Below are 10601 nucleotides of genomic sequence, written 5' to 3'. Positions count from 1 at the left end.
GTGCTAAGGAAACCCCTGAACCAGTTCAAGAGAGCTCCTCAGTCCTAGGTGAAAGTTTCACTTGTGCCCACCCACCCCTGTGCCCCCACCCTGAGCAGCTTCCCCCCTCTGCCCTGAGGCACACCCCTTGCAGCAGCTCCCCAACCCCCACCCTCCGCCCTGAAGCAGCCCCCCCACCCCAGCTCACCCCTGCTCCACGCACGAGCACTCCATCGCTACCTCATTTCTCCTGCTTCCCAGGCTTGTGGCGCCTAAAATGACTGGCGCCACAAACCTGGGAGGAGAGAGAAGTGAAGCAGCTCACCCCTGCCATGGCCGCTTCACTTGTCCTGCCTCCCAGGCTTGTGGCACCAATCAGCTTAGGCAGCTGGGCAGGGGTGAGCTGGGGCAGGGAGTTCTGACGTGCTTCCCTGCCCAGCTCCCTCCGCCTAAATACCGGTGCCAACTGGGGTAGCCAAAGATCCGGCTGCCCCGGTCGCTGCTGAAGAAAATAGTGCCCCCCACATGCCAGCACCCTAGGCGACCGACTAGGTCGCCTAAATGGTTGCACCAGCCTGAAAAGGACATTTGGGGATGTTTGACCTACTGGAGATTGTTAGCGCATAGATCACTTATAGTAACATGTTAAATGATTTCTCTCAAGTTATATATGAATTAAATACTTCTATGGCAATAGTTCAATCCTGAACCATGGCAATATGCAGCTTTTCAGCTTCACACAGCACGCTGTGCCCTTCCAGTCATTTGAATGACTGCCTCAAACAAGCATGCCATGTAAACGGGCAGGGCCAACAGTTCTCTAATGCCCTGAGAAGTGACAACGCACATCTATCCCTCCGAACGCCTCAGTCACCAAAATGAAATGTCATTGAATTGGTGTTGCTGATATCTTGCTGCTCTTGGAAACTGTCTATATGGTAGATCTTTTAAATGGATTAGCAACCATATTTTCCACTTACTAACACTGTCAGAATTTGGAGACAAATCAATATGCCTTTAGGCCTTGTTTCTGCTTCTACCATTGTTAGGAGATCTGAGAGTTTTCACAAATGGTGCACAAATCTAGGGCCAGTATAACTAACTAAAACTGACATTGGAAAAAACTTATTTTTTTCCCCTTATAACTGCTCATGCTCGCATTTATTCTTTGCCACTTTCTACAGATTCACTCTGGTATGTTTTAGGTAGAACTAGCCAGAAGTTTAAATCATCTTATCTTTCATTGAAATTATTTTCCCCCCCAGATTTCTCGAACTGTTCAAATATTTTATTTTTCAAAAAAATGACTTTTCCTAACTTTTTTTCAAAGCAGTTAAAAATATTTTTCAAAATTCTCACTGAAATGGTAACCATGTCTAGAACATCTTAGATCAATTTTTCAATTAAGTGTTGGGGAAAACAGAGATCCATTTCAAACCCTTTGGATCAAAACTCTGAAATTTTGTAATGCTTCAGAAAACTAATTTTTCAGTTTTTGATAAGCTCTAATTTCAGGGTGCTTGAGTTTTGGAGAGTGAGGAAAGGATTGTATCCATCAGCAGGAGAACCTAAAGAGGTTCAGAAAGGAAACTCCATTTGATCTGCCTAGCAGTATGAAGGTTCATAAGGCACCATCATGTCTCACTATGAAAAAATCTACTCTAGAGATAATAGATATTAGATTAACACAGACTGCCTTGTTCAGCTGATACTACATTATCAGCTGCGTGCAAAGCTTAGTGCATAGGAACTTTCATGTAAATGAGAAGACACATTTAGGCTAAATATGGTCTAGTTCAACCAAGGCCATGGGGACTCTTGACCCTGAGAAGATTGGGGGAGGGATAGCTCAGTGGTTTGAGTTCAATCCTTCAGGGGGCCACTTAGGAGGATCTAGGGCAAACTCAGTACTTGGTCCTGCTAGTGAAGGCAGAGGGCTGGACTCCAATGGCCTTTCAGGGTCCTTCCAGTTCTGAGATATGGAAGCAGCAGGACCAAATTCACAAAATCGTGGTGGAGCAGGCAGTACAGCATAGCCAGTCTACCCCTGGATCCTGCAAACACTTCTACCTGTGCTCAACTTTAAGCATGCATGTAGGCCTACTGGAGTCAATGAGACTATGCTATTTTTGAAAGACTGTAGCCCTGATCTGCTGATATACACTAAACTGAGAATAAAAACATTCATGCAGTTTGCTACTGAACCAGCTCCCCTCCAAAAGCAGCAGTAGACTATGCTATTCAGTGATTTGCTTATTTTATAATAATTGGAGATATACCAATCTCCTAGAACTGGAAAGGACCTTAAGAGGTCATCAAGTCCAGCCCCCTGCCTTCACTAGGAGGACTAATTTTTGCCCCAGATCCCTAAGTGGTCCCCTGAAGGACTGAACTCACAACCCCGGGTTTAGCAGGCCAATGCTCAAACCACTGAGCTATCCCTCCCCCCTATTTAACATAAAAGATGAAGCAAAACAATCACTGAAGGTTGGAGCCAAGGCAGATGGTATGTTTAGTATTCCTATCTTTACTCAGTGATGCATGTAAGATAGGTGCCAGTGATGCTGCAAATTTATATATTGGATAAACATTATATAGCGTTTCTATTCCCTGGCCTGACAGCCAAAGGTACCTGCTCCATGGCTGTACCCCAAAATGCAGCATGAGGCATGACCAGCTGGATGTTTAAATGGGCTGTTATTAGGAAATGTTAATTGAGGCTGGTAGGCCTAACGTAAGGCCCATACATTTTGATTTTGTTGGGGCAACCTATTGCTCAGTTTCTATAAACAAATATACTACAGAAGTTTACAGAATTCTGCTTATTACAGAGTCAGCAAAATATAGATAATAAGGATTTCTAGAGTAGCATCCTGTCCAGACAGCAGCAGTTCTGCTGCAAGGAGTAGGGAACGTCTCGTCTGGTCACCAAATTCTTCTGGACAACTAATTTAAAAAAACAATTACTGATATTCCAGTTCATCAAGAGCTTAGGCTCCATTCCTCTCATCAATGCTACTGCACCAGCCCCTTGACTTCAAGGTCCACAAAGCAAAGCACAACACAGAGATTTCTTTCAGAATTGTTGAAAGAACCCCACACTGCAAGAGAGACTGCATCAATTGTCCCACGACTTCAAAGAAGACTAAATACAGTCTCTCACCTCTGTGATGCTCAGTTCAAAGCCCTGTAGGTAGAGTTTTCCCCAACCTGGAATCTATACAGTATATCAACCCATCCAACACAAACAGTTCTTCAAGGACTGTTTCCCTAATGCCAGTCCACCCCTCCGGAATCACAACCCATCCAAACCCTGAAAAATTCCATCATGACAATAGCGTTTAATAGTAAACCAAATATGGGAATAGAATACAAAAGGGAGTCCTTCAAGGTGAGGATTACAAAAATGTATATACATACCATACAATGAGACACAATATCAAGAACAAAAGCAACAAGGGAATAGATAAATGCTGTTATCATTTGCAGTAGTTTAGGTGTGGGGTTGCAATCCAGACTGGCAAAGAAGAGGAGAGAAATAGCAATATATAGGAAAGTGCACATTTTAAGCAGAGGGTCAGTAAACGCATGTATGTGATATCAGCTGTAGAAAACCATAGTAGACAATGTTTAATTTGTTCTTTTACATAATACTCTCAAACTTTAGAGAAATACAAGTGCTTCAGTACATTGCAGGAGAAGATACTAACAAGAAGTAAAACAGGCCTGTAACCTTTACTCTTTCTGATTAGAACTGACTCATAAGAGCAAACCCATTAACTTAGGTGGGACTATTTGCGCAAGTAAGTTGTTCAGCCACATGAATAAGAGTTGCACAATCTTCATTAGCAATGGATACAGATTTCAGAAGTAGTAACATACTTAAATTCAGGCCAGAACCAACAGGTGGGAGTCCAGATGATGAGTTACTCCAAGGTCAAACATGTTGTTTCATATTTAGACCTCTTGCCACGCACCATTTTTCTTAAAGATGCTACCCAACTTGTTTGCGAAAGACAATCTGTTAGACACATCAGACTTCAATGTTTTCATTGGCTGTATAGAGAAAATGTTTTGCAAATGTGCAATATACAGGCAGGTGCAGTTTGGTTGTCATGACACTGATGTCACTAAGTCATTTTACAAAGTTTATTTTTAAAGGATCTGATTCTGCTCCCATAAAAGTTAGTGGCAAGACTCCTACAGACTTCAGTGACAGCAGAATTGACCCTAAAAGAGCAGCCGTTTGCCAGCTATGTGTCTTTAGATAGATGCTCAGCTTCAGCTTTCAGTTATGTATTGATGGGTAAGGGTGGATGTTGAGTGCATCTTTTTTCCCCTCCTAAACTGTAAAGGAAATAGTCTAAAAATCATAGTGTGGTGAATATGGACGTGGGATGCTGTTCATGGCAAACAGGTATCCTTCTATACAGAAAACAAGAGTGGGTCAAACCTTCCCCACCTCTGCCTTTAGCAGGAATATTTCACTAAAGAGGCTTACGAAGAGAAATTGCTTTATGCTAGAAATTAAATATAAAAGACTTTAGCTTAAGTATAAGGACCAAATTCAGCATCTCCAAACTACATTAAGGTCAGTGGAGTTATTCCAGATTTATAGAGGTAACTGACCAGAATTTAGTCCTTAGAAGGTACTGATTTTTTTAAAAAATACATTAGCAGTAGAACACAAAGGCAGTTACAGTTCTGGGCCTTTCTAGTAGATGGTATAATGTAAGGCATGAGGCCCAAGGCAGAGTGACTCAACTACCTAGGAAATGAGAATCCCCTGACTCTGCATTGTTGCTTGTGTCTTGTTTCATTTATGAAACAGATATGTTAAAAATCAGAACCACAGTCAGAACCTAGGCCAAGCTTTAGAGACATAAATGCTACTACATCAGTGACAGCCAGTCTGGATGCTCCAGTGCAGAGCTCTAAAACCATTCTGTGACACCAAACAAATTCAATGCTCAAAGTGAAATCATGCAGAATACTGTATTGTGTGCAGGGTATTTTAACCTCCCCTTTTAGAAAGGAAATGCTTCAAAGGCATGAAGTGCCTCCTCCTAGAGCACCACTGTCTTTTTGTCAAACATGTGGTCAGTATGAATTGGTCAATTGGAATTTCATAGTATTTTGTCATGGAAAATGCTCAGTTTCCTAATGCTGGTGGTTACTGCAGGTTAACCCGTCAGTGGCATTGCATCTTCACATATTCACAGCTACAGTCTGTGCTGAAAGTTCTAAGGCTTTTATCTTATCCCCCCCCAAAATGGTCCCAGCGAAGAAGTTAATATATGGAGTTAATACAGTTATTGGCAGTACAGAGGAGGACACTTCTGTCATTTGCTATTGAACAATCTGAGGCATTTCACTCCAAGCTTTGGCTTTTTTCTTGGCCAGGGACAGCCAGGGTGGTTCAGCAGAGCTGCACGGTGTCATTGGCAGATTACAGGATTGTCTCGTTTCCTTTTCAGTGGTGGGAACCACAGACGCTTCCTGAGCCATAGGTCCAAGTGTAACTGCAGAGAACAATGCCAATCAGTCATCAGAACACAGGAGAGTTAGACAGAACTTACGCTAACTTTTTTCCTGCTCTTTAAAGTGACGTCACCTAGAGGTGAAACAAAACCAAAAGTGACAATTTCACAAAGCAACAGAGATAAGAGGAGGAATTGCCAGACTAGATCTGACCAGTTGTCCAGGGACCAGTGCCCAGTCTGTGACAATGGCCAGTACCAGCTGCTTCAGACAAAGGTGTCAGAAACTCTGTAGTAGGCACTTAGCCTGTCTCCAGTGAAAGCTTTCTCCTAACTCCCAATATTTAAAGGAAGGCTTAAGCCCTGAAGCATGAGTAAATTTTTCCAAAATTCCTGAGGGATTTTTATCTTGTTGTTCATATAAATATCCAATTGCTTTCTGGATCCTGCTAAAAACTCTTGGTCACAAGTATAGCTTGTGGCAGGGAATTCCACAGGTTAATTTTGCATTGTGTAACGCACAAGTGGCTCGAGGAGTCAACCCCATATGATCATGTGCTGCATGGGAAGAATCACTCCAAGTTTACCTTGGGCTAGCAGAGAACGACAGGCATCTCCAACTCTGAGTGGTCTAGAGATTTACCTTCCAGTCTTTATTGCCAACAAAAATACTTGTACTATAAAAATGCTATTAGGAAACAAATATGCGTTAAACCTATACTACATTTTCTTGGACATGTTAGCCAGAGGGGAGGGAAGTTGATAGGATAATGTGACTAGATATTCTTTTCAAATAAAGCTTTTGAAATCTGCAGCCTATCACAAGCCTGGTGGCATCTGCAAAGACTAAGGAATGTTGATACTGTTGCTGGTAAGGCTCTGAGCTACTATTTAAAAAAATGCCTAATTTATCGATCTTATAGAAAATATCGAAGACTGATGTCTTCCAACAGGTTGCACGGCACTGGACAGAATGCAGCCTTACACATAAACAACTGAAATATCTCAAGGGACAGTTCACAAGCCATTTGACATTCAGCACATTCCTTCCACTTCAACAGATTGTATTTCATTTGGAAGTATAAATCAGGGCCTGAAAAAGCCAAACTTTCTCTTATGTTTAATTAATATCTACAAGTCTTTGTGTGACATGCAGGAAGGGGGATAAGGCAAGCATGAATGGAAGCTATTTATGGGTACAGGCAAAGTTAAGCACAAGGGGCCTTGATCCTGCATGCACTGAGATCAGTGAAAAAATGCCCATTCACCCCGATAACACCTGTTGGTAAAGCCTGCCCCTAGAATCAGCTCAGTAGGACCCTGGGCCTCAGCCTAGGATAGCCTTGGCTGTGCCCTGCAGGGGGCAGACTATAGCAGAAGGGACAATGCTCCCTTAATAAGAGCAGGTCAAGCTCCAGATATAGGATCACTTTTTCAACAGTGCTTACTTAATATAGGGACTTAGGCCCAGATTTTTAAAGGTGCTCAGGCATTGCTGCACTCAGCAGTGCCACACCTAACTGATTTAGGAGCCTATATCTCATTTTTCAAAAGGGAAGTAGACACTTAGGAGCCAAAATCCCATTGACAGTTGATGATACTTAGGCGCCAGCAAGGCTTAAATACCTTTTTAAAATCTAGGCCTCCAGTCTCAAAGGGTGTTAGGCTCCCAAGTCCCTAAGTCACTTTTGAAAAAAGGGACTTGGACACTTATTAAGATCATTCACTCAATACAGAGGAATATGGGTAAGTCAGTCTCAAGTGTCTTGGACAGTCTCAAGAGCATAGGTTTAAAAAGTGGGAGTGCAGTGTAGACAGAGAATGGGTGAATCTGAGGTGACATGGGCTTAAGGACATGCTAATAGGGGGTCTAAATAAGGAATCCCCTTTCTGGCCTGACATTTGCTCCAAGAGAGGAGTAATGCAGGATCTGGTTTCTCAGAGCTCTATCCTAATCATCACATTTTACCTTGTGCTAGACATGCACCAAGACACACCTGCCGATCTGTACAGGACATGTATCATACACACAAGCTGCAATCACTTATCAAGTGTACAAAGAAAACTTTTGTAACACCCATTTATGAGTCAAAAGTGTGTTCAAGGTTACCACTTGCTCTGGAAGTTATATACACTCCTCGCCCCTTAGCCAAGTCAAATTATTGGCTCCTTTAATATGAGTAAACAAGGGGAGTCTAAGTTTTGAAAGTTTCCCTGTTTTGTTGGTCATGTGGGGAGAATGCTGGCAGCAGGTGTGGTGTTTTTCTGAACTTTTGGGTAATGGTGACTTTCTTGAGAACATCAACATTAGTCAGAGATAGTCAATTTTCAAGAGGTGAAAGAATTGAGTGACCACAGCTGCTACCACTGTGAGGGAAAGACATTGTATACCAGGATGATCCATGGAGCAAGACAATGCAAAGAAAGGTTTAATGCTGCTGCAACTTTCATGGGTGGCATGAATTTCAGCCAAAGTGAAAATCCAGGTATCTCCGGCAGAGGCATGGGAGGAATTTTCAGGCCAGCCCTGACTGTACTCCAAAAGGAGACGTCTCAAACTTCCTACCTGCTCACCATTGTCTAGCTTTGGGCCAAGTTTACCAAGTCTGAGAATGAAGCTGGCACATAATGGAATCCTTAAAAAAAAATGGATCATAGCTCAATCATATACTGTTGAGCTGGCAGCTAACATTTCTGTTTCATGTGATTCCTCAGCCAGTCATCCATTGCTATGTCAGCGACCCAGGATGGGGAGGAAGGCGAGAAAGTCTATTCACTTACTTACAAGAAAGCTTTGAAGTTAATAGATTTCATTCAGTAAAATATATTCTTAGCTGCAAGTTTCAGTCATGTTATCTGCAAACGGTTCCAGCTCAACTCTGATTTTAGGCACAGCCCTGAACAAGGGCTGGGGCATACACTGCATCAATCTCCTCAGAAAGCACCATGGGGCACACACCTCTTTGAGCCACGGTTACTCCCTGCTGGTTGTAATTTACTACTGGCCTCTAGTCGCAGTGAGTCACTACATCACCAACCACCCCCTTCCACACCCTGAGTCAGGAACTGTGGCAAGCGGGCTGAGGATGGAACTTTTCTCCGTTCACCCCCCACCCACCTGCTCTGGGGATGGAATAAGCAGGGGAGTAGCATTATCGACATGTCTGGACGCAGCCTAGTGGGTGAAAATGCTGAGCATCCACCCTCTGAAGATTATGCCCATTTAAAGGTTTCTCAGGCTGGGCAGCCAAAAATGGACACACCCAAAAAGTCACTAGTGAAAATCTTGGCCATTACTGTGAGTGAGTCAGACACACACACTTTAAAAAGAAATACCTGCTGTAGCAGACATAGTGATCTTCATTTGTGATTTCTTCTCCTGAGCGCACAGGATGGGAGTTACGTTCTTCCCCAATACATTCTCACTAGCACAGGTCACTTGCTTTAAGGAAAAAAACAAAGAATGCAAATAAGGAAACCAGAAAGTGTAAATAATTACACACACAAAGCAGTTCCCCTTTAAGGTTCGATCAGAGGTGGACTTTGAGAATTCACCAGAAGAGAAACAGAAACAGAAACAGGGCACAGGTCCTTTGGGGAATATACCAAGGCAGGCCAGGTGCTTCTCTCTTTACACAGCTTTTTAATGGCATGTTTAACAATCACTACTTGTGATATCGTATCCACTTACCATTAAGTCTGTAATACACTTATGATCACTGAAACAACAACACTGCTTTGTCCTTCCTTGGCATCCTCTATCCAAGGATCACAAAGTCCTTTACAAATGTTACTGAATTAAACTTCCCAACAGCCCTGCAAAGAGGACAATTATCCCCATTTTACAGATTAAGACAGTGAGACACAGGTCACATGACTTGCCCAAGGTCACAAAGGAAATCTGTGGATGAACCTTTTGTCTCCAAGTCCTGTGCCAGAACCAGTTCTTAGCAGCACAGCAGGGGCTGTGGAAAACTGCTGTAACTTAGAGCAGCTTTTTGTGGCTGCTTTAAATTGTGCTGGGCATTTGGCAGACCCCTTGCGGGGTTCAGAATATAAGAGGTGCAAAGATGACTATGGCAGGAAAGGTGTGTTGCAGAGTCTGATCCCAAAATTCCAAGGACCTGAGCTGCGTATATGGCCAAATACACATCTATTCATTTGCATCAACAATTGTCTGTGGACACAACATTAGAAATTGGTTTTGAAAATTTGGTCATAAACATTACTAAAAACCTGCTATCCAAGAACATCAAATTCAGTATTGTGTACAGGTATCCCATCAGACTGTCACAGTATTCACAATGGTTCTAGTCTACCAGCCACTAGGTACCATACCTCCTCTTGATCCATTTTGGTCAACGATTTGTCCTCCCTTTTATGTCCTTTGGCAAGAGGATGACCTTGGAAACCTTTCTGCTTTAGTTTTGCCATGGAGACCCAAGCTGGTTCAGAGGTAACAGTTTCCAAATGCGGACTAGGGACTTTTTCTATAAAAGAAGCATTTTGGAAGTAAAAAAGGGATTTAGGGCAAGTCTATCAAAACCTAAACAGTTTTGTGTTTTAAATCCTTCAGTGAATACTCTTTGAAAAGGGTGAAGATAACATCAATTTCCTTGCTGATTTTGTCTTTGTTCCTCGGCAAGGATGCTTGTCCTTTTTATCTACTGCAGTCTTTAAAGTCAATCGGGGCAGGATTCAGCTCTCAAAACAACAGGCTGACAGTACAGGCTAAATGTAGAGTGATGACCATTGCTCTGTTATGTAATCCAGTTAGAGACAAGCTGCCTTTTTGTTTCCCAAATTTTTTAGAATAAAAAAATCACAACTAATGTGATACCTGGTTAAGTTCTAAATTGCATTGGCCTGACAATTAGCTGAAAACAAATTCTACAAATTCCACAAAAACTGGGCAAAAATGGCCCATTTTATATTTCTGATGCCCTGTTACTATTCTAGCTTGAATATACTGTATGGTGGAACCTAAGAATTTTCTTGAATAGCCTAAACCCAAGATACAAGTCCAAACTGACATCAGCTGAGTTACAGCAGAGCTGAATAGGGTCCTGTATTTCAGGGTCAAGTCTATTAAAGAACATTTTTACTCTTTCCATATCCCTGGCTTGCCGCTCTTTGTAATGG

The 10601-nt window shown here is 42.4% G+C and overlaps 1 protein-coding gene across 11 annotated transcripts in view; it reads right to left on the bottom strand.

Annotated features, from left to right (window-relative positions):
• Positions 1–3300: 3300 nt before the first annotated feature.
• KIAA1210 (KIAA1210 ortholog) overlaps positions 3301–10601 on the bottom strand; it is an 88235-nt gene continuing 80934 nt past the window's right edge. For 9 of the 11 annotated variants that reach the window (XM_075068851.1, XM_032767071.2, XM_075068854.1 and 6 more), the window contains 3 exons: positions 9798–9949; positions 8796–8901; positions 3301–5501 (listed from right to left, as the gene is read on the bottom strand). In XM_075068851.1, the coding sequence (XP_074924952.1) occupies positions 5329–5501; positions 8796–8901; positions 9798–9949 (431 nt within the window). In that variant the 3' untranslated portion in view covers positions 3301–5328. Of the gene's footprint in view, positions 5594–8795; positions 8902–9797; positions 9950–10601 lie in introns of all 11 variants that reach the window. The other 2 variants (XM_032767079.2, XM_075068856.1) reach the window with 1 other exon arrangement.

This window comes from Chelonoidis abingdonii, chromosome 8 (assembly GCF_003597395.2).
Source record: "Chelonoidis abingdonii isolate Lonesome George chromosome 8, CheloAbing_2.0, whole genome shotgun sequence".
NCBI classification, from domain to species: Eukaryota; Metazoa; Chordata; order Testudines; family Testudinidae; genus Chelonoidis; species Chelonoidis abingdonii.
This window is presented reverse-complemented; position numbering and strand designations above follow the sequence as displayed.